A 24,331-nucleotide genomic window follows, 5' to 3' on the forward strand; every position below is an offset into this window, starting at 1 on the left:
CCTCCTTCCCTGTGATTGGCCCCCCAATCCTTATGGGGCGGGACTTAATTGTGAATGACTGGAAATATATCCAATCAAAATCTAGAATACGGAAGGCCGTCCGTCGATGACCAATGAAAGCTCACCATGTTTGGTCATGGGCTTGGTTTTATGCCCGCATTAATACACAGACTGCCCTTTTCCCCGTCGCCTTACGCCAAGGGTAGGGGGGTGTGCATAGGCAGAAATTAACCTATGCTTAAAACTTTCTTAACTGAAAGTACATACTTACACGTTTTTGTGTTTTAAACCTCTTTTCACTCGCTTATCCAAAGCGTGTGGAGGCTTTTTCCCATCGCTGTTTTTTCCTTACATTAAAGACAACGTAACTTCGTCCAAGGTAAGTTAACCAATCTTGCTTCTATATCATGTTAACTGACTATATATTAAAGCTGAAGTGGGACTGGGGATTTAAAACCTTGTAACACGTCGTTACGTGGCTGTCCGTAACTGAAAAGAGACTAAACTAACGCTGTGAACGTTGGAAATTAATGTTAGCTTTAGTGGTTGTAGCGTTAGCTAACGGTTACGTTGTTGACGTCAGATTAGTTTGTCATTTTCCCTTCGCCGTCATAAAGCACAACGATCAACTGATTTAACACCCGCTGTGTTGTGTCTTGTAGTATTAGCCACTGATTTATTTGTTAAACTGTGTTATCTGACTTGTGGTTGTTGTCATTAGGCTCTGTGTTAGCTTTCCGTTGGTGTGTATGGCAGGGACATGTCCCGACATGACGCAGGTCCGGCTGTGCCACTCACATGGCCTGCTTCTCTGGTATAAAGCCTGATCATGTGCCCTGGCTATCAAACGTGTTACTAAAACACAGTTATTTATATATTTTAAGGAACTTGTATCGGTGTAGACATGATATTATACTCTTTCAACACGTGAGAAACTTTGACATGTCCCTGCCCCCGTTATGTATCTATGTTGTAAGTTAGCACCACCCTTTGCCAAGTCCAGTTGAGTCCAGTTCAATGACAGCTGTTGGGGGAAGGCTTGTTACTCGATAGCTTATACATTTGGAAACACTCCCATGTCTCACTTACTCCTGAGCATTTCATATCCCCCGTCCAGGTCTATTCTTATTAGTAAACAACATCAAGGTGATATGCTGAAATGTGCTAAAAAATAATTTGTATTGCAGTACAGCTGTTTTAAAATGAACCAACCATTAGATGTCATTTACATTTCATTCAAATAGTATTTCCCCCAGCTGCTAACATTAGAGAGTAGAGCTGCAACAATGAATTAATTAATTAGCTGTCCCTCTTAAATTTTCACCAACTAATCTGATGAACAAACAATGGATTTGTATAATCTTTTAAAGAATAGAAGTCAAAATTCTGATTCCAGTTTCACAAGTGTGAATATTTTCTGGTTTCCTTCACTCCTCTGTTGACAGTAAACACAGTATCTTTCAGTTGTGGACAAAACAAAACCTCTGAGGATGCCATCTTAAGCTTTTGTTAACACTGATCAACATTTTTTCATCTTCTGTAATGTTATAGATCAAACATCTAACCAATTAAATGAGAAAATAGTCATCAGATGAATTGACAAAAAATATTTCCAGTAGTTGCAGCCCTATTGGAGAGATGACATTTTATGTAGGACGAGGAGATTGGCTGATATACCATTAAAGGCTAGATATCATCTTGGCTTTGGCTATCTTAACATTATGCAGCCACTGTCTTTTTCTGGTCTCAGTTCACGGATGCAAATTTGTAACTTATTTGAATCTTACAACAGAGTGAAACAGGTTATGTCTACCTGCTTTGTCATCATATCCATGTTATTCTTTTCACATTATCAGTGCTGAGACTTGTAGTCAAAAATAAAGATTTTTTTGCAAGAATGAATCAGTATTATTGAGCTCTTCTTTCCTATCTGTACAGATGATTGACACAGTGACAGGACCCGGAGCCCAGCCCTTTGCAGTTCAGCTGAAGGCCCTGACAGATCTGGAGGGCCGTTATCAACCAAAGCTGAGCGGCTTGAGGCTCATCGAGAGCTCCCAGGACAATGGCCTCAGAATGACCACCAAACTGAGAGAACTGGAGGTGAAGGACCTGCTGTCTCTGACCAGGTTCTTTGGTTTCAGCTCAGAGACCTTCTCACTGGCCATCAGCTTGTTGGATCGATTCCTTTCTGTAATGAAGGTTTGTAAATCCATTAATGCCCATAAAAGTGCATCATGTTTCCTGACTAGACATAATAAAGGTTGTTGTATAATCTAATTTCCCTTTCCTGTCCTCCACAGATTCAACCAAAGCACCTGTCCTGCGTGGGCCTCTGCTGCTTCTACATTGCCGTGAAGTCCGCAGAAGAGGAGAAGAACGTGCCTCTAGCCAACGAACTGATCCGCATCAGTCAGAATCGCTTTACAGTGTCTGACATGATGAGGATGGAGAAAATCATAATGGAGAAGCTGTACTGGAAGGTGAAGGCCCCCACAGCCCTCCGCTTCATCCGCCTCTTTCACAGCCACATCCAGGAGCAGCTCGACACTGAGACGTAAGGACAGACGGTCACATCAACCTGCAGGGCTGAACCATGACTCAACAAGATTATATTTACTCTACTAAAATGTGTCTTCTCATATTTGGCTTTAAAGAGAACACTAGCCAATAATGTTTTTAAGGCCAAAAGGCACAGTCCTATGTGAAATCATGTAGATTCATGTGACGTGTTGTAAAACAAATATAGAAATATGTTCAAAACATTACCAGTGATATGACGTTGTTGTGCTTAAGTTAAAATAAATCATTTTTGTCACTGAATTGACATGGGAAGATTGATCGCAAATCTTTTGAGCTCTGCTTCACATCCATCTTATAAATACGTTGCCATCTAGACTCTAAAAGCATTTTCTTTTTACAGCAAGAAGATACTGAGCCTTGAGAGACTGGAGGCTCAGCTGAAAGCCTGTCACTGCTCGTTTGTCTTCTCCAAAATAAAGGTAGGCCAAAATAACTGGTCTGCCAGCATTTTAACGGTGGCCTATTTCCAGTTGGAATTATATTGTATAAGATTATTTCATAATGTCAAATTGATCCAGTTGTTCTGCTTTCCTAACCATTTGATTAAAAGTCAAAAAGCTGAACCTCTCTGTTTCTCTGCAGCCATCTATGCTCGCCATGGCTCTCCTGTGTTATGAGGCCCAGGAACAACATGATCCTGAGCACACTGAGAAAATACAAGAGGCCCTGAACAGTCTGCAGCAGCAGCTGAATGTAAGCACCAGCTGTCAACAATCTTAAATATGTGTTCTGCAATTGACAACTCATAAATAATCTTTCTGCTTTTGGGAGTTATGTTTGGTCAGAGCCCAAAGATTGTTTGTGAGTATGTGTGGAAATTGGTTACTATTGCGTTAAAGAACAGACACTCAGGTGTATGGTGTGGGGTTTTTTTTTTTTTTGCAGATCAGAGACGGGGACCTGATTTGTGTGCGAGAGCTGGTTGGAAAATGCCTGGTTGAATATGCCACCACCAGGTGCACCAGGCCTAACAGCCAGAGGCTTCGCTGGACTATTTCGGGAAGAACTGCACGTCAGCTGAAGCACAGCTACTATAAGATCACTCATCTTCCCACCATTCCTGAGTCAGCTTGTTAAACCTGGAGGTACGAACGGGTGACCTTACATGCAGGGGAAAATTACAGCTGTCCCCAGATGATCTTTTTTCTCTGATTGGATTCAACCTTTGTATGGTCACCCACGTACAGCTCCAGTTATTTTCCTTACAGATCTTCATCTGTGATGATGGATTTCTTTAAGGAAAAGCTAAAAATGTTATTTTTCCCTGACTTTGTTTCACCATTATTCATTCATCAAGCACACTGTATGTTACCTGCCCCAATGACAAGGAGTAATGCTTCGTCAGAAAGGTTTATCTACTGCCATCCTGCTAAGTTTTACTTTCCTGGTTGAGTTGCTTGCACAAGTGTACAGTATGTTCTTGTTAAAAATCCGTACCAAGGTGTTTGGTATTTCCCTGGAACGGGTTGCTGGTTTTAAGCTACTAAGTATAGAACCACCTAGGTCCTCAGTCCACCATGTGGAAGAGGAGGGAGAAGGATTTTGTGAACAGCAAAAATGTAACCAAGAAATCGGGCCCGAAATCCTTAACTCCCACCCTAGGTTGCTAAACTGTCCTGAATGCACACTCCTACCCAAGGTGATGATTTTTTTGTTTTTGTTTTGATACAACGACGGAGCTCTGGTTTTCTCCAGTGAAGTGAGGCTACTGACGATCGTGTCTGTATGGCTGACCATACTGTTAGAGCTGAAATGTCATAAGTGGTTACAGATGAGTTGTTTTCACCAGTTACACAGAGTGAAGTACCACATGTATTGATTGGTTTCAGTTGTCAATTATGCAGAGAACACTAAAAAAAAAAGGTTGTTGCAGTGGAAATGTGGATTGGAATTTGTATTGCATTTTCTTTGCCAGTTTCCCCGTCTAGTAGAAGTTTCCTTTAGTGGTAAAAATAAAATGTGTTCTCAAATTCAAAATGGCTAATTGAATACACCATCTTGTTAACCTATGTTCTTGTACCTTTCAATAAAACTTTATTGAAAAGCTATTGCTTGTGCATTCTTCTCATTATTAAAAGACACATCACAAAGGCTTCTTACAACCAGATAGAACAGTTTCTTTAAATCGTTCTGCCTGTATATTGAGTCTTGCAACTTGCCAAATCAGGCCTAAACAAGCCAGAGAGTCTCTCTGTTGAACAGTACAGTCTTGTAGACCACCTGGTGTTAAAGTTCTGAAGGCAAATCTTTTTCTCTCAGGAGCTCTGATTAATCCACTGGTCCTCTGCACGCCAACGATGTCCTCAGTAGTGTTCATTTGGCAGAGGTGAGGTGACATCTCCAGCATGTAACATGTTTTTGGCACCACAACACCGGTCACTTCTGTAAACTGGAAAAGTCTGGACCACCACCAGCAAAATTCCCAGATATCTCTGCACCGCTGAAGTCAAATCCTGGATTCTAGCAAAGAAGAGTGCAAGTAAATCATTATTTGGAACCCTGTTGCCACCTATCAAGGCTAGCGTGCATGTTCATTCATACAATACTCAAACAAACCTGCACTCAATTTAATATCTGTAATGCTCTGAGCATAAATTCATTGTTCACGTATAAATGAACTAAAACCACATCACATTGCTTTCCTTATCCAAAACATCTCCATACCACACCAAGTCTTTTTTGCGGCAAAGTGATGTCATCAAGTTTCTATTTGGCAGTACCACTTTCTAATAAGGAACATAAGAGGGTTTAAAAGCTTCAAACATTGATTTAATTGTTAATAAATAATTTACTAGTGCTTTATGGAGCAGTTAAAGTACATTGATTAGAACAGATTGCCAATTAGTGAAAAAAAATAATTTATTGGCATCTTATCACCACAGACTTGATGGCTTATTAGAAAGTAAGAAATCTACGAGCATTTATTAATAGCTTACAAATCATTTATAAACCATCAATAAAGCTATTAGTCACAACTAATATGAGAGATTTTGCAGGTGGCTATGGAGGTTGAGTGGGTTGTCCACTAATCGATCCCTTGGGCAAGATACTGAACCCCAAATTGCTCCTGATGGCTGTGACATCAGTGTATGTGTGCAGGTGGCACCTTGTTTGGTAGCCTCTGCCACCAGTTTGTGAATGTATGTCTGAATGGGTGAATTTGACATGTAGCGTAAAAGCAGGTCCATTTACCATTCCATCTTCTAAGCCATTCATTAGGGGTGGCTTATTAAAAAGAGGTATCTACCTGGCTAACAGAGTCACACTGATGTGGCCATATGTAGAGGGAGACAGGTGTGCGTCTGCTGACTTGTAATAATGTCTTGGCAACACACACCACGACCCTTCAGTGGGCACTTAATTAAACTAACCTCCCGCTGGAATCTCTCCAGTGTGAGCTTCCTCTGCATCTGGTCCTGGACCCAGGCGTTTGCACAGTACTCCCCCTCCAGCAGGGAGGACCAGCAGTTCCCTGCCTCCCTGTTAGTCTTCATCAGAACAATCCGGATGAGACATTTGTCCTCTGAGCAGAAAGAGAGGTAAACAGGAGTGAGATAAGGGTGGCTTCTGTACATCACAGTCGAAGTTCATGAGCATGTTGCTTAGAGGCATGCAGCTTACCTAATGTCCATGTGCCCTCGTCAGACATGGTTGTGTCAAACAACTTACCCTGACAGAGTGTAAAAAGAAGAGACGTTAATGTATGTGTTCACTTAGTATTCAAAAAAATCAAGTGCTCCCACTTTCAGTGTATAAGTTTATAGATCTGAAAACCTTAAGTCTTTATAGCCTGTATGCAAAGCAAAGACATGTTTCTCTACCAGATTTTTGTCCGGTGTGTGGGGCTTAGGGGCATCTATTGGTGGAAACAGTGTAACTGAAGTCAATGCGACTTCATTACATTGCAGCCATCTTTTTTTAAAGGAAAGGTGGTGTGTATCCTGTGGTCTGCACAGTGCAAAGTCTTGAGGGACCTTCAGTTTTTCATCCTTTCTGGTTCATTTCATAACACTGAACTACATTTCGATTGATAAATACTGAGGCCAACATGGCCTTGGATTATTCTGAAGCCCTTTCTGGTGTTTAAGAGACAAGATATGAGAGAAAACTCACCCTTATCGGCCTTGAATCATACCTTAGGTTGTCTTATGCTACTACTACCTTCGCACTAGCTTAAAAATGACTCAAGTACAAGTATGAGTAAAGTATTTTACACTCGCCAAGCCTCTGCTAATAATGAGCTTGCCAGTCATATAGCCAGTCACATAGAAGCTCTTTGGCATTTTGACGTGTTGACTTAATGAACAAAACAATCTTAAATGGCACTCTCCTGAGCAGTTCTCTGCACTGCTATGAACGGTAACGTTACCAGAAGTGATTTTACCCGACAAAGTTGACAAAAAGAATTGTTAGCCAATATATCTATGGACAGTGGCCCAGAACGGACAAACCAAACAGTATGCTTACATGACATTAGAGAAAAACATTTTTTTGTGTTAGTCTGACTAAAACTGGACTTTTATAACACACGTGAACATGTTAGTCTGACTGAAACCATCTAAATCGAACACCCAGATGATGCGACAGGGAGTCTTCTCACTCCTGCATGTATACAGGACCCAAATTGGCCTAGGCACTCTGCGTATGCTCCACAGTTTCGGCCCGGGCTTTGACCCAGAAATTGCGTAACACAAGAGGAACACAGTAACAACATGGTGAAATCTGCATCCAAAGCTGTGCGTTTTTGGATGGGTGAAATGTACAGAGTTATAAAGTTGTCTACCATGATAACAGTTTGGCGATAGCTAACCATAGCTATTTTGTTTGTTGATTGTTTGGTCTGTGCTGTAATAGGTCTACTGGAATATTAATACAATACTAACAAGCTGAAAGGGGGCGTATTGCCACCAATCGCAGCAGAGTCGGACATACTTTGGTCAAGAAATTTGGTCAATAAACCCTCCTGTACAAGTATACTGGGACAAGGACTGTGGTCCAATTAAGTGGCCTGGTCAAGCTATAATCATAGCTCGACTTAACTGTGCATGTAAACATACTGATTGGTACTACATAGGGCCATTCATGTTTTCACGTCCGCCACCGTAGTTCTCCTACACCTTGGTGCAAGGGAGAGGTTTCAGTTCTGCAGCCTCACCACTAGATGCCACTAAATCCTACACACTGGACCTTTAACATTTTTATTACAGTGGGACAGCAGATAGACAACAAATAGTATCCTGTTTTTTACATTCTGCATTACAATAGATTCAGACAGTGCAAAGAGAAAATATGTGAGAAAAGAGAATCTCGCATCTTCCTCATTTACCTTTACTTCTATTGGTTAAGATGATGCTGACTGGGTGTTTACCTTAATTATTTCCTTCCCTTTGACATGAAGCTCGATGTCTCTGGATCCCAAACGACACTTGACCTCTTTAGCAGAAGTCCCATGAGGCACATTGACTTCGATGAAAACCTCCTCCATGGTCTGGTACCAGGAGCCCCAGGGTGTCTTGCAGGGGACAACACCACTCCTCTCCTCGAAGTGCACCGACATGCTGCGGCTTCTCACCGGCTGACAGGTCGGCTAACGTCAGCTGACTAACTAACTTACAGTGTGTGTGACTGACGGAGAAGTTATGCTAACACTTTATCCTTACGACTCCTTAAAGGACTGTTGTTGTGAGCATCTCAGGTTTAATTAGTTTCAGTATTTCGTAGTTGTGTTATCTCTCGCCATGTTGTTTTGCCCCTCACTCTCTCGAAACTTCTTCTTCTTCTCTCAGTTCGGATTTCACTTCCGGTTGTGAACAACATTGTGGCCGCAGCGCCATCTGCTGTCTTACACAATGGACTACAACAAGAAAATAAATTCTTATAAGATAGATATCAGAGATAAATGTTTTGTAAACTGGTGAGTTGCATTGACTTTACTTGTTATTTTTGTTTTGATTATTTTTATTTTGGCTTTAATGAAGCCATTAGAACTCACTGTTTGTCTAAAAATGGAGTGGATTTACTAATCTGTTAATTAGATTACTGCTCTTGACTTAGTACCTCCGGTGTCAGTATGCATACCAACCCCTCACTTTAACAACACCAAAAAGGACTCTAGCTCTGTTTTTAATATAAAGTATGAGTTGCCCAGAGAGTTGACTGCAAATTTGGGGATAAATACTGCTCAGGATGGCCCTCCTGACATTAACTGTTGTTACTGTTATCTGCTGGATAAGGTAAGTCTTCCTCTCTGCATGAACATGGGTAAGAATACCATGTGCCTGAGAGGTTAACCTTTTATTTCTCTGCAGTCCAGCTAGTGTAAGTGGGAATGAGAAGATTTTCTCAGACAACATCACTCGCATTTTGGATCGACTTTTGGATGGTTATGACAACAGACTGCGACCTGGATCTGGAGGTAATTCAGACTTTAATCATAAAGCCTTGCTCCTAAAGACTTAGGTAAATTGAGTACATGGTGCAAGACTATTTTTGTGCATTTTGTGTACAGTTGTTAATCACTGTTGCAGGTGGTGTTACGGAGGTGAAAACAGACATCTTTGTCACCAGCTTTGGACCTGTATCAGATGTCGAGATGGTAAGATACCACTGCTGTAAGAAGATGTAAATGTGCTGACTGTGGGAGATAACAGCGCTTCAGTGACCACTGAATGCCTGCCTTATGGGCAATCTGCCATGAGACCATCTAATGAGCTTTAATCTGTTTGACCAGCCTTATAACTCCATTATTGATGGCCTCTAAATCAATATGACAACATGTCAGACAGAGGGAATGGCTGAATGGATTGATTAATGATTATCTGGGATGAGTGGCATCCATCACTGCCTCGTCATCTCTTCTCACCTTCCACTGCAAGTTGAAATGGCTCTCCATTAGCTTAATATGCACAATGATGAATGACAGGGACTGCATGTTTGGAGTGTACAAAGATTTAAGTTTAAAGGTCTAGTGTGTAGGATTTAGGGGCATCTATGGGCAGAAATGGTATATAATATAATAACTATGTTTTCCAGTTCCTGAAACATAGAGTCATTGGGTTTTCAGTAACTAGAATGAGCTGTTTATATCTACATACAGAGCACATTCTCTTCCTCAGAGTCCACTATGTTATTTGAGTCTTCCACAAAGGACAAATCAAACACTGGCTCTACATAGGCCATTTGTGTTTTCGCATCAGCCATCATAGTTTTCCTACATGCTTGGCACACTAGATGCCACTGAATCCTACACACTAGACCTTTAAAGCTAAAATTTAGGGTAGTATGGATCGTAGAAAATAAAGTCTAACATCCACTAAAAATGTCATGTTCATGCATCAGGAGTACACCATGGACATGTTCTTCCGTCAGATGTGGGTTGACGAGCGGCTAAAATTCGAGGGCCCCACTGAAATCCTGCGGCTGAACAACCGCATGGTGGACAAGATCTGGACGCCAGACACTTTCTTCCGAAACTCCAAGAAGTCCATTTCTCATAACATGACCACGCCGAACAAACTTTTCCGCATCATGCAGAATGGGACTGTTCTCTACACCATGAGGTGATCATGCAGTGTATACTTTTCTGATGGGGCCATTTGTGGACACTAGCTTTATAAAAAAAGATTACCCATATCTGTGCATTCTCTTGCTGTTAGACTGACAATCAGTGCAGAGTGTCCAATGAGGCTGATGGACTTCCCCATGGACGGCCACTCCTGTCCTCTCAGGTTTGGAAGCTGTAAGTACAAGCCGTTCACTCAAATTGCCCTGCTGGGCAGCAGCTTGGGTCTGTGTTAATTTCCTGTCAGCTGATGTAATTCACATACACTGCAAAAAATCCAACAGGAATTTAAAAGGACCCATTTGTAATTTCAATGCTGTCAAGTTTGAAATGGTCTATAATAGATGTGTTCATAAAAAGACAGAAGAATAATGTCCAGATTCATAAATGTGTCTACCTTTTAAGTTTTAAAAAATTTTTCTGATTGCCTTTGCATCTTTAGACGCCTACACAAGCAGTGAAATCCTTTTCAGTTGGAGGAAGGGACTAATAGCATCTGTCGATTGTCCCCCCGAGTCCATAAGTCTTCTGCAGTATGACCTGGTGGGACAGACTTTGTCCAGCGAGATATTCAAATCAAACACAGGTAATGCTCACTGTCAGCTATCGCATTGCGCTTCTGTCGCAGTCATATCTGCACTTGGAAGTTTCATTTGAAAAAAACTGTCATGAGCTGATGAATCTGAGACAAGAGAGAGAGGTCAGGTGAGTCTCTTCAAACTCTGCACTAGTGTCCATTACTCCCCCACACTAGAGCCAGTGTAAAAGCAAAGACATCCTTGAGCAGCCATCTAGTGTAAGATGCTTAAGTGGTCAGGCCTAATGCGTACGGTGTGCCTTTAAAAAGAACTATGGGGTTTAAAGCCCAGTGAATGCACCGACAGAGGGGAGGAAGGATGGTGTAGTGTGTGTGTGTGTGTGTGTGTGTGTGTGTGTGTTTTCTCTTTTCACCAGAAGAAGTGCTCCCCTGCTGTGAACCCAGCAGATTCCTGGAATAGAGAGGTAAAGGATGAGGCAGGCTCCAAAACACAGAGATGATACCCATTTAAAAATGGAGAGAAAAAGAGGAAACCTCTGTATGTGTGTGTGTGCAGCGTGTTTTTAGTCTGTGAATGTCTGCATGCATATGTTTAGACAGAGCAGGGCAGTGTTACGCATTGTGACAGTGCATGCTCTCCTCCTGCCCCCTCCTCACTGGCTCCTTCCTCTTGACTTTATCCCATTTCCAAATGTCTGCTGTGCTCCCTCCTCCTTCTCTCCTCCTTCTCATCCTTCCTCTCCTCCTTCCTCTTGTCTCACACGTGCTGTCTTACAGTTAGCGGGCTGTTCCAGCTCTAACAGCAGCAATATATTTATATGTTTCTCTCAGCAGCTTTTCTGTTTCAAGGTCAGGCAAGGGCATCCATTCTGTGCTACCCTGCTCTGTCCCTCGGGGTTGCTCTCTTCACACGCGCTGTTTATCTTGCAGGTCACTACTCTGTGCAGGTGGTCCATTTCCACCTCCAGAGGAAGCTGGGCTACTACCTCATTCAGACCTACATCCCTCTTATAATGGTTGTTGTGCTGTCACAAGTCTCTTTTTGGATCAACAAAGAGTCTGTTCCTGCACGCACAGTTGCTGGTATGCCCCTCTTCCCACCATTTCATACATGCTAATCATATCTGATGTAATACTTCTCCATGTGTGTTTCATAAATACATGGTTCCCTCCAGGCATCACCACAGTGCTGACCATGACCACCTTGAGCATCAGCGCCCGTGAGTCACTCCCCAAAGTAGCCTATGCCACCGCCATGGATTGGTTCATTGCTGTGTGTTTTGCCTTTGTGGCGTCGGCGCTCGTCGAGTTTGCAGCAGTAAACTACTTTGCCACCCTCCAGGCCAACCGTCTGAAGAAACAGAAAGCTAGACAAGACAAGCTTGAGGTGATGGCTGCTGGCATCGATGATGATGATGAAATGGTGAGAAGCTGACTTCATGATAATGTCATTATTAAAACATGGTGATCAATTAATTGAGTGTATCAGATGTCCTAACGCCTTTCTGTGCCAATTTTATATCAGTGTTTGTAGAACCAGAGTAACAAGTAAGTGAGTTATATTAGTTAAGTTTGCACATGCGAAAGAACTTCTAATTTTATTTTTACTCTTTCAATTCATATATTACACATAAAACAATGTAAAACTGAAGTTGGTAGGTGGTATGTTAAAATTTTAAAGCCCCTGAAAACAGGGTTTTTATAACTAAATGAACATCATTTTGAGCATAGGTTTAGAGTTCAGCACATGGACAGTGTAAAACAAGTAAACATAGCCATCATGACGTCACCCACTGGTTTGTGGAGTAACGTTTTGAAGCATGTTTTGGCATGTTGTCCGTTACCATCTTGGTGTCTTGAAGTGATTTAGACATTTAGACTCTTGTAGTGACTTGTCAATCACAAGTTAGCCATGCGCTAAAGCCTATCCCTGCTTCATTGTCTCTTTTACTCTAAATGGGACCATTGGCGTCATGTTTTAGACCTGGAGGCTACACCCACTTCCTTAATAGAGTCTGTGGCTCAACCGTCAGAATTTCAGCAAATTTCATTCTTCAGATTATTTGGGTGTGGTTTCACATTTGACAGACACTGCTGGCAACATAAAAACGAAACCGTCCATTACATTAAGATTTAAATGTAGCAAAACTCTTACTGGTGTGTTGAAATATGTGATGTCAGCCTAACAGAATACCACAGACAAACAAACAGCAAACAAAAAACCGCACAAGTCTCTCGTGACATATGTGGCAGAAAATCTTGTGTTAATGTTGGACGCCATTGCACAGTAAGATGCTGATCAAAAAATAGTTTTTAAGGGGCACCCTCTAGCACACCTGATAGAGTGTGCACCCCATATAGACTGAGTCATTTGCATCTACAGCTGTCCTGTCAATAAAGGCTAAAATGCTAAAAAAAAAAAAAAAAAAAGGTTTTAAGAGTAGAAATATAATAGTAGCCTTGTATGTCGGGAAATAGTCCTATTTTTTCAGGCAACACTGTAATATTTAAGTAAAACTAATACATTAAAGACACAATATACTGAATGTATTTTAAAGGTTACAGAAATAGTTCTGTATGGTAAACATGAAGCTAACACCAGCCAGTAGCTGTGAGCCTACGTTAGCATAGCTTAGCTAGCTATTTACCCCTGTTTTCAGTCTTAATGCTAAGTTAATGCTGCGTTCACACTACGAGCGACAGAGCAAGAGACTACGAGTCATTTTCAGTGGAAGCTGGTGACATGAAGCTGAAAACTGAAGCTACAAATGCTACAAATCAAAGTTGAGCTGGCCTCAACTTTATTAGTGCTCCAATGATGCAATGAAGCATCAACCAATTAGATGTCTCGTTTCTAGCTGTGGTACGTTACTGTTTTATATAGCTAAATTAGCTGATGCTATTCAAGTTTTATATGCATTGTGGTTAACACAGGGATGCAATGGGGTATTGAAATGTGATGTTAAAATGAGGCTCAGACATATTTTTTTGATCAAATACAAGCTTTACATGACATTCAGTTGAGTGGCTTTGTGGCAAGTAGCAAATACACACAAGCCCGTCTCGACGTACACGTTAACGAACGTTTGACCAACAATTCAGCAGTGACTTGGTGATGTTATAGCTGGTCATGCTGTTGCGTTGACGCTTGTAGTGTGAACACAGCAGAAGTGTGACTGGAAAACCAATTTGTTCAATTTGTTCAGCGACACTAAGCTAACCAACTGCTGGCTGTAGCAACATATTTAGCGTAAAGACTAATGCTCAGCAAATGGGTGAAAAATTATTTTCTAAAATGCTGAACTATTTTTTAAAAAAATCAAAAAATGGAAAAATTATAGAAAGTGATCTCTTATATGTTACGTTTTTCTATTGGGCTGGGAAAAAAACATGGTTATAAACAGGTATAATGTACATCTCTACAGACAGGCTTTCTATAAGAGCTGATTGGATTGGTTTTGTTCTTAAACTCGGTGTAAAATAACGTCAGCTTACGCTATCACTTGAAGAAGGCGTGCGATCATATCTCATGGCATCTGAAATGCATTTACATAGCTAATAATGGCAAGTGGAGGTACAGAGACACTGTTGCAGGGAGTTTGATGCAGTGATGTTGATAATGAACAGGAAGCCAGCAGCTCCAGACTCAAATGTAGAGAGAGAGAGAAAGAAATCATGCCACAGATAGGAGGTCTTTTTCTATGCATTTCCAAGTAGTCACCCTGCCTCTTCCATTCTCCTCATTCAGGGCACTCCACACATTAAATAGTAATACGTGCTGTTGTAGTGCTCTCATCTCTAGCTATATGCTTTATGCTAATACAGTAAGCCACCACAGCGTCCTCCTGGGATCTGTCTCACGTGTAGGGCTCATGGTTAGATGCTTTAAAAATAGCCTCAGTGTGAGAACAGAGAACTCTAGCTCTCCTCGCTGCATAATCTCCTAACCATCCTATGGGCATCCAGCGAACTACCTGCTGCATTCTATAGGGATGTTGGCATGCCAGTGAAAGAAATCTCCTGTGGGAACCAACATAACTTCCAGCCACATATACATGATTACAACATGTTCAAACCACCACACATGTACTTGCTGGCTGAAAATTCCCAGTTTGTTTATTTTCCCCCCTTTTTCTCACTGAGTAGAAAAACCACACTAACTCCATCTTATCTCTTTCTGCTTTTCCTCCACATCACCCCCGCCCTCCTCCCATCAGTCGGACTGCAGCCCTCAGGAAGGCCTGAAGAGGAGAAACCACTCAGTGTGTCGCAGTGAGCCAGGAGATACTCCACCACTGCCGATTTTCCTCCAGCAGGGCTCAGCTTTTCCTCAAATCCCGCAGCTGGCCGGCACCAGCCCCATCGACAAGTACGCCCGTATCCTCTTCCCTCTGGCCTTCGCCCTCTTCAACCTAATCTACTGGTACATCTACCTGGCCAAGGACTCCATGGAGAGGGCCAGGTACACTAAGTCACATTCAGTTATCTTGTTACATTTACATCTTGGTACTGTTATGATGATATTCATTATTTTTTTATCATCAACAAATCCAAATCTAACAGTGAGTTAGTTGTACTAACAAGAACTGTCTGTGTAACACCTGATGTTGCTCTGGGGAGTTTTCCTCAAATGGGGGTACGTCTAGCCGTAGGGGTACTTTGCAATACTGCAGGGGGTCTGTGAGATATTTTAAGAAATGTTAATTTAAAAAATATCAGTCCTGCATAATTCCTAAAATAATTATTTCACTACATTGACAGGGCAAATTATCAAAAAGATGCAGTTCGATGCAACTTCTGTGTCGTCTTAGAGTTATTTCATGATTAAAAAAAATTTGTTTGCCATGAAATTCGTGAATGATTCAAAACATTTGAAACATAGCATTTGCTGTTAAGTGTTTTTAGTTTAGTTAAGTTTGTTTTTTTAGTAAATCATACACCGATGGTGCAGCGCTGTATTGTACCTCTTGATATAGGCTTTTTTCTAGCAAAAATGTTATGCGCTGGTCAGAGGATGCCTGGCTGAAAAAAATATTTCAAACAGGCTACAGCAGGGCTGTACAAACTTTTGTGTATGGGGTCCAGATTAGATCATGTGAACATGCAACTGTTTAATCTTTCAATGAAAAAGTATTAAAATTTCCACTGCTCCTGAAAGCTGCAGCCCTCACTGTTGAATTAAGACTCCTGTGCTGTCCTGCTACCTTGCAGAAAATGTCTGCCGATAGGTAACTGTTTGTCTGCCGTGTACCGTCTGTTTATGAAAACACACTAGTTCCACCTGTGCTTGGTGCATGACTTTAAACTGTATGACAGTCCTGCCATCGTGAGGTGAATGGAAAAAATGCAAAGTGATCTTGCTTGATTAACCAATATTGTGAGGTGGGCCATATGTAGTATATTTAGAACAGAGGGTCATTTAAAATCAGTCCGTGGGGCCAGACTTAGGACATGCCTGAGCTACACGATCAGGAAAAAAAAAATTGAGAACCACTGGCATAGAGCTCCAGAAACCTCAAAGCACATCAATGAGCCACACTGTTACACTGGGAGACATGTTCCTTTATTGTGATGAACATTTTAGTTTATTTTGAGTCAGTCATACATATTGCACACTGTCTGGCTGCCATATATACGTAGGTGATCACAAAATGTGTACCAGTCCACGCCTGAAAATGTAGTCCCTGACAAATGCACAATCTGCTTCTGTTAGAGTAACGTTTTCTAAAAAACTACAGTGTCCAGCTGTACAAGCTTTGCAATTTTACAATTTTACAATTTCTAGCTTTACAATATTACTTGGACGTGAACATAAAAAACATAGAATATCAACAGCTTTATCCGTAAAGTGTTTCTCTGCCGTAGGTAATGGAGACTGCAAGATGTCAGTCCCCACCATTTTGTTTTGTGAAGCCCTAACACAAAGCAATATCTACCTGTAACGTCATACAACAGGTTTTATGTGTTGACCATACTGATCTCTTCTGAATCTGAATAATATTGGAGAACTGAAGATGAAAAATTGCTAAGCCCCATTCCCTTGCTGTCAAGCCTATCAAGCTTTTGCACCTACAGTAGCATGTCAATGCGGCCTTCACAGTGATATCAGTAGTTGGGTTTCCATCCGAATGTAGTGGAAATTTTAACCAATTTTTTTTGTTAGAAAATTGGCAAATGTAATGTGGCGGTAATTCTCTAGTCAGGTACCATTGCAGGAGAGGGTGCAGTAAGATGACGTTTTCTTAATTAAAAGAGCGCATATCAAATCTCAAAGTAAGGAAACCAATGGATGTATTATAATGGAGAGCACATTGGACAATGGAAATAGAGCTTTTGTTAAAAGCCTACAGAGATGGCGAAAACAGCTAACTGTGTTATATGCAATGATGGTACGTCAAGACTGTATGTCATCATTTATTTGCTTAAGTCCTTAGTCCTTATTTCAGAGGAAACAATAGCAAATTTCTGAAATAATATTATGTTTCTGAATTAACAGAGGGAAGTAGACAGAAAGCACTACAATATGCATTTGGGAGCTACATTCACATTGTAATTTGTCTGAGAAGTCCTGTGAATGAACAGGACATTAAAATAAAGGGTGAAGCTCATCCATCCCATGTGCTGACAACTGACAGCATAAACAGGGTCAAAAATGTTGTTGCAAAGCAGAGTGAACCAGTAAATTGTTTTTATTTAAGCTAACCTTTTGTTATGACCATTAATATGACCAGATAATGAACATAGCTATCATGACGTCACCCACTGGTTTCTGCAGCCAGCCTCAAGTAGTTGTTCAAAGAACTGCAGTTTTTGGCATCTCCTTGTTAGCTTCATTTTTCAGCCCCGGAGGTTGCCGCTTGGTTATGACTCCCTGTAGTTTAGCCCATTGCTAGCAGAACTGAATTATCACACATTTCCATTTGTTTAAAACGCAAAGTGCCTCAAATAATGTATGACCACCTAATTCAAACTTAAAATGTATGATTTATAAATAAATTCAACCATCTTTGTTTGCTAACATGCTATCGTGAGCTATGGGGTGCCGTTTGTAAAGTGTCTCACGCTGAAAATAACATCAACATTTTGCCACATTTAGCTTCAAACAATGTTTAAAAAAGTATTGTGAATTTTTTAACGTCACCTTTTACCACATTTACAGCAATATTTGTTAACTTAGAAATATATTAAATAGTTAAATCTAAATATTAAATGTGGCACCTAAATGTTAAATGTTATTTCTAAATATTAAATCTAAATCTAAATGTTAAATCTAAATGCTAAATCTAAATCTAAATCTAAATGTTAAATCTAAATGCTAAATCTAAATATAAATATAAATGTTAAATATAAATGATAAATATAAATATAAATATAAATGTTAAATCTAAATATTAAATATAAATATAAATGCTAAATATAAATATAAATGTTAAATGTTAAATCTAAATGTTCTGGGTGAAACTAAATATTTAGCTAATATGCAAATTCACACTGCCGGTCACCGGAAGTACCAAAATAAAAGCTCGAGATGGTCAGACTGTGTTTATAGAATCAAATAACGAATTAAAACCAACTTATCGGGGGAAATGGACACTTGAACATACATTAGCGTGATAATAACTACCTAAAATAACAAGAAACGTGTTTGGAGAAATTTTATTTGATGTGTACTTTGAGTTGTTAGTGTCCCTTCGGAGGGAATCACCTTGTTGTTTACAAATACTTCCGGGTAGAAAACCAGCGGAGTTTAGCTACATATATATATGCATATCTCACATTTTTCACGTCACTATATCACCGTTTAGACTAATCTGGTGTTTGTAAAGTCTATAAACACAATGATTGAACAAACATTACTATCACATCCTGAAATTAATAACATGGTTATCGTAGATTAGCGGGGCTAACCGTTAGCTGTTAGCCCCGTTAGCGGTGTCTGTAATGACTCATTAACTCTAAACGGTCCGTGAAAAAAATTTTTTTTTCCAGCGGATGTCTTAGTTACAACATGATTGAGCTAACTGGAGTAGTTTCATGTCGTATCCGACAACGGGAGGCTTTTAACAGATGACGTCCTGTTAGCTTTGCTGCTGCTGCAGCCACTGATGCTTTCTAGACATCGTGATTTCCCAAAACTGAATAAATACCACACATCGCAACACAAAACTGCTTTGTTAGCTCAATCATGTTGTAACTAAGACATCCGCTGGAAAAAAAATTTTTTTTTCACAGACCGTTTAAGAGTTAATGAGTCATTACAGACACTGCTAACGGTGCTAACGGTTGTTAGCTTAGCTTAGGTTGTTAGTCCCTCCGAAGGGACACTAACAACTCAAAGTACACGTCAAATAAAATTTCTCCAAACATGTTTCTTGTTATTTTAGGTAGTTATTATCACGCTAATGTATGTTCAAGTGTCCATTTCCCCCGATAAGTTGGTTTTAATTCGTTATTTGATTCTATAAACACAGTCTGACCATCTCGAGCTTTTATTTTGGTACTTCCGGTGACCGGCAGTGTGAATTTGCATATTAGCTAAATATTTAGTTTCACCCAGAACATTTAGATTTAACATTTAACATTTAGATTTATATTTAGCATTTATATTTATATTTAATATTTATATTTAACATTTATATTTATATTTATATTTAGCATTTATATTTAACATTTAGATTTATATTTATATTTAGCATTTAGTTTTAACATTTAACATTTGCATATTAGCTAAATATTTAGTTTCACCCAGAACATTTAGATTTAACATTTAGATTTAGATTTAATATTTAGATTTAACATTTATATTTATAGTTATATTTAGCATTTATATTTAACATTTATATTTATATTTAGATTTAGCATTTAGATTTAACATTCAGATTTAGATTTAATATTTAGATTTAGATTTATATTTAACATTTATATTTATATTTATATTTAGCATTTAGATTTAACATTTATATTTAGATTTAATATTTAGATTTAACATTTATATTTATATTTATATTTAAATTTAATATTTAGATTTAACCTTTAGATTTAGATTTGGTGGTGGTTAGCACTCTCGCCTCACAGCAAGAGGGTTGCCGGTTCGATCCCGGGCGTGGGAGCCCTTCTGTGCGGAGTTTGCATGTTCTCCCCGTGTCAGCGTGGGTTCTCTCCGGGCACTCCGGCTTCCTCCCACAGTCCAAAGACATGCAGATTGGGGACTAGGTTAATTGATAACTCTAAATTGTCCATAGGTGTGAATGTGAGCATGAATGGTTGTCTGTCTCTGTGTGTCAGCCCTGCGATAGTCTGGCAACCTCTCCAGGGTGTACCCTGCCTCTCGCCCGATGTCAGCTGGGATAGACTCCAGCCCCCCCACGACCCTCAAGAGGATGAAGCAGTTAGAAGATGAAGATGAATTTAGATTTAACATTTAACATTTAGGTGCCACATTTAATATTTAGATTTAACTATTTAATATATTTCTAAGTTAACAAATATTGCTGTAAATGTGGTAAAAGGTGACGTTAAAAAATTCACAATACTTTTTTAAACATTGTTTGAAGCTAAATGTGGCAAAATGTTGATGTTATTTTCAGCGTGAGACACTTTACAAACGGCACCCCATAGTGAGCTAACGTGAGTTAGCATCTTACCTTGGAGATAACAGAGGAGTTTTTGTTGATCTTAATGAATTCAACTGTGAGTGAGGTCTTCCACTCTGTTAAAGCCATGTCCAACATCTCTCATCTTGCCTTTTTGGCTTTGAAATAGCGAAAAATACAACACACACCTCTAAACTCTGAGGATAAATGCTGAAGGATTTGCAGGTTCCATATTATGCACATTGTTCTGACATTCTCTCTTGTTCTTAAAACTCGACAGGCCTCCCGAGCTTAGTTGCGTTTGCTAACGTAGGATGGGACAGTGGCCGATCTGAGGCTTCGCAAAGGGTCAGTTGTCTGGTATATCACAGGAAAATTTAAAAAAGACCAATAACTTTGTGTAACAGAAAATCTTTTTATTTTTGCAAACCTTAAGATTTATGTTGTGATCGTTCGAGAATGTCTCAGCTCAACCATTTGGAAGCACAGACGCACTACTCGTGTTTTTACCCAAGTTCAAGTTCTTTATTCTGATCATGTGCACAATAATTACAATGAAAATCTTTGGCACCCTCTAACAATGCTCATTAAATATCTGTGAAAAAGAAAAGAAAATCACACAAGTAAAGCAATATCTATATCTAGGACATAAAATATTGCAGGTTGAAATATTCACCTAAAATATAAACAAATTTGTGTAGACAGTATTGCTAGTAAATCTAAACAGAAAGTAAACAGGATGTAGTAAATATATATGTACAGATGATGGTTACATCTTACAGGTAAGCTTCCCTTTTTGAGTTTAACCTTTAAACTTTTAAGTGGTGCGTGACAAGGCAGCAGATTCAAAAAGCCTCTCATGCAAAACATTAAAAATAGCAGAGACATACTTGGAAGGTATCCAGCACTCTTGTAGAAATGAGGTAAAAAGGGGAGGAAAAAAATCTGACAATGGACGAAGGATATTTATGCATACTTACTTTGTATCTCAAAGAGCTACAAACCTGTCTCGCTCTGCTCTAATTATGATAGCTTCAGTGGAACAATAACTACCCACAGTTTTTGTCAAAGACTTTTATCTAGGCAGTAAAGACATCAATAATTTCTAATGCTGAAACAGCCCCGGGAGTTGCAGGGGGGGGGAAAAAAGAGGAGAATGATGTTAGATGGCGTTTGATGCTGCATTGATGCCAGCACTGTGGCTTTTATCATCATTATCATGGATTTACAATACAACAAGGGGCTGGGTGCTCGGTTAATTTGAGAAGAAAAATATGCATCAAGCTCTCTCCTCTTTTTATATAAGGTTTACCTGAGGGCTGGCAAAGCCCCAGCCGTTTTAATGACAACACTGTTTCTCCATGGGGAGCAGGTCTCACAGGCAAAAGAAACCAGAGCTTACTTTGTACATTAAGCACACGAAAAAGCCACTATTCACTTTCCCGCTTATAAGTGAGCCACTTATAGAACACAAAGCTCCATGTCCAAGAAAGAAAGAGAGACACAGTGCAAAAAAGACAGCGAGAGAGAGAGAAAGAGACGGGGGAGAGAGAGAGAGAGAGATGTGTTATGCAACACTGGGGAGTGCAAATCTGCTCATCATGCTTCTCATGTTCCTGTCAGAGAATTTTTATGGTTGTTTTGTTTATAACGTTCTACAGAATAATGAGAGAGACAAGATGGAGAGCATGAGAACAGCTGCAGCACATCTATTCCCTTTACATATTTTTGCCACGTCCCTCGCTCGGTACTTTTGAAGAAGGCACTGAGAGGACAGGGAGCACAGTAACAGTTTGGGCTGTGCACTGCAGATAGAGAGTCTCTCTGAATGTGGGAAGAGAGACGTATCTGTATGCTCCTCTCACATTTTGTGCTCTGCTGTATTCTGGTCTTGTAGGGACGCGGTTCTTGAAAACTAAGAGGACCTGGAAAAGGGCACGTGCAGCCGGAGAGACCTTCAGCATCCTGCCAGTCTCACCTCACCCTCCTCTCCCTCTCTCTTTCTGTGTGTGTGTGTGTGTGTGTGTGTGTGTGTGTGTGTGAACAAGCTCTCAGCAGTCACTCTGCTCTCATCTGACAGAGGAAATGAATCAGAAACTCATTTATTCTCCTGCCGCACATCTATTCATTTCACAGGCTGTGACCACTGCCCACTTGTGTTCTGATCAGTAGCTGAAGAGCTGCCCTTCACGGGGCCTCAATCACTTTAAAGCCCGCCACGTACACACACACACACACACACACACACACACAACAACTTCTCGGGTGCCCCGGACCGAGACAGACGCCACACACATACGAGCATGCATGACGCTCAGACACACACTTAGACACACAAACCAAGAAACACATCAAAAAGAAGTGGATGATATAATCTATGATGGCTGTAACTGGTGGTGATGCAACAGTGAACCAATGCTTTCAGAAGCCTGCCCTCTACAGAAGCACAGCTCCCACTACAACAAGATCAAAGGCAATTTAGAGGAGGCTCGCATCCCTCCCCGCGGCTTCAAAAATGTACTCAAACCTGAGAAAATGAATTGTGGGATTGTGTTTTCCATCCCACCTTTCTGCTCTGGCGCTCTGGTGCTCCCTCTGCATTTTCAGATCTACTGCAGGTCCTCGGAAAACATCGCAGGGAAGAGTGGGATATAAAACCCATGGGTGTTGATGACATTAATTTTCTATTTTTGTACGGATGCTGCATGATTGTTGGGCACAGATGTTTGCATATGAAGTGTCTACCTGCAATGGATGGAGTGTTATTCTCTCTCTAGCCTCTCAGTAACGTAAAAACTGGAGGAATAAACTTGATCTAACTTGACATTTTGACCACTTTAACCCTTCAGTGATCCCCACTGTTTGACCTTGTCAGGATACAGACAAACTCATCTGCTGTGTACTAAAAATAAGAATAAAATATGCCTGAAATTAACACCGCTGTTGTTCATTTCACTCCTGGCATAAATGCTCGCTTCTTCATTACGCACAACCACTTGTCCCTTTAATATTTTTCTCTGCAATGGAAACTGCTCATCCACCATCATCAGTCTCCACTCTTTGATCTTGGGCTGGCTGCACGCATGCGCCTCTCATTGGCTCCTCTGCACTGTCTGGAGTAAGTTGGATGTGCGCTCTCCTCACTCGCATCCCGAAACCGCCTCAAAAACTGTTGCGATGGGGAGGATCAGGAAAAACCACTTTGGGATTTTGACTTTTTCTTTACTAGTGACTTTTGTCTGGGCTCAAAGGTAATCTCGATTTCTGCTTTTTTTGTGCTCCTCTGTCCTGCATGTCATGTAGCCGCTGTTTGAAGCGAGCCTGGCGTGTGATATTAATAAGCTGTTTTGCATTACACCACCTTTTTTTTCCTCCCACAGCGTCAAGGATATCAAAGATCCGAGCAATATGCCTCTGGTAAAAGAAACAGTGGACAGACTGATGAAAGGATACGACATTCGGTTGAGGCCAGATTTCGGAGGTAAATGGAAAACGGGATGTTTTCACGCCCTCCTGACGTGCAATACATGTTTAATGAATCGCAAAATCTGCTTTAATTTACGTAATCATCCCTTCACAGCCAAATAGGCCTTTCCAATTAGGCTATGGGAAACGATGTGCATATTTCATTTGATGGAGGAGATAAGACAGGCTTTTTAACGTGATCGATCCCGCTCATCAATGTTTGATTATCCCACTAAAAAGATGAAATTAACCACGTTTAAGCTCCGTGTTAAACGTGAAGGTTTTTTTTTTTTTTTTTTTGGTCAGGCTGATGATGCACAAGTCTCCTGTAGGTGGAGGGGAGAGGAACCTGCGCGCGCGTCACGAATTTGTTAAATTTACATGATGAGAGAATTATTCATACATCTTGTATTAATGCCTCTTTTCCTTCACAGGTGCGCCGGTGGCTGTGGGGATGAATATAGACATAGCCAGCATAGACATGGTCTCTGAAGTCAATATGGTAGGTGCATCTTCATGATTATTACGCCGCTTAATGTTGCCAATTGTTCCTGGCACGGCTGGAATACCCATGAAGTGGGCTACTTATCA

At 40.4% G+C, this 24,331-nt stretch overlaps 4 protein-coding genes across 6 annotated transcripts in view; 3 read left to right on the forward strand and 1 right to left on the reverse strand.

Moving 5' to 3' along the window:
* The first annotated feature begins 141 nt into the window (after positions 1 to 141).
* Positions 142 to 4,631, forward strand: ccng1 (cyclin G1). Its single transcript, XM_033633532.2, has 6 exons — positions 142 to 379; positions 1,939 to 2,202; positions 2,304 to 2,557; positions 2,924 to 3,002; positions 3,166 to 3,276; positions 3,469 to 4,631. Exons 2-6 carry the CDS (start codon positions 1,939 to 1,941, stop codon positions 3,658 to 3,660), a joined length of 900 nt encoding a protein of 299 aa, XP_033489423.1. The 5' UTR covers positions 142 to 379; the 3' UTR covers positions 3,661 to 4,631.
* nudcd2 (NudC domain containing 2) lies at positions 4,591 to 8,351 on the reverse strand. Its single transcript, XM_033633533.2, has 4 exons — positions 7,952 to 8,351; positions 6,205 to 6,253; positions 5,955 to 6,106; positions 4,591 to 5,043 (listed from the first exon to the last, which is right to left on the reverse strand). Exons 1-4 carry the CDS (start codon positions 8,138 to 8,140, stop codon positions 4,960 to 4,962), a joined length of 474 nt encoding a protein of 157 aa, XP_033489424.2. The 5' UTR covers positions 8,141 to 8,351; the 3' UTR covers positions 4,591 to 4,959.
* Positions 8,352 to 8,366: 15 nt separating this feature from the next.
* On the forward strand, positions 8,367 to 23,210 carry gabra6a (gamma-aminobutyric acid type A receptor subunit alpha6a). Of its 2 annotated transcripts, none has more exons than XM_078169282.1 (10): positions 8,367 to 8,497; positions 8,892 to 8,998; positions 9,111 to 9,178; positions 9,922 to 10,142; positions 10,239 to 10,321; positions 10,587 to 10,730; positions 11,613 to 11,765; positions 11,858 to 12,105; positions 14,900 to 15,144; positions 22,173 to 23,210. In XM_078169282.1, exons 1-10 carry the CDS (start codon positions 8,433 to 8,435, stop codon positions 22,192 to 22,194), a joined length of 1,356 nt encoding a protein of 451 aa, XP_078025408.1. In that variant the 5' UTR covers positions 8,367 to 8,432; the 3' UTR covers positions 22,195 to 23,210. The 2 variants fall into 2 exon arrangements, with proteins under 2 accessions (XP_078025408.1, XP_033488879.2); XM_033632988.2 differs by lacking the exon at positions 8,367 to 8,497 and adding an exon at positions 8,586 to 8,816.
* Positions 23,211 to 23,357: 147 nt separating this feature from the next.
* The window catches only part of gabrb2a (gamma-aminobutyric acid type A receptor subunit beta2a), a 47,973-nt gene continuing 46,999 nt past the window's right edge, over positions 23,358 to 24,331 (forward strand). For both annotated transcript variants that reach the window (XM_033632985.2, XM_033632986.2), the window contains exons 1-3: positions 23,358 to 23,526; positions 23,656 to 23,756; positions 24,175 to 24,242. In XM_033632985.2, the coding sequence (XP_033488876.1) occupies positions 23,453 to 23,526; positions 23,656 to 23,756; positions 24,175 to 24,242 (243 nt within the window). In that variant the 5' untranslated portion in view covers positions 23,358 to 23,452. The remainder of the gene's footprint in view (positions 23,527 to 23,655; positions 23,757 to 24,174; positions 24,243 to 24,331) is intronic.

The sequence above is a fragment of the Epinephelus lanceolatus genome, chromosome 7, assembly GCF_041903045.1.
Source record: "Epinephelus lanceolatus isolate andai-2023 chromosome 7, ASM4190304v1, whole genome shotgun sequence".
NCBI classification, from domain to species: domain Eukaryota; kingdom Metazoa; phylum Chordata; class Actinopteri; order Perciformes; family Serranidae; genus Epinephelus; species Epinephelus lanceolatus.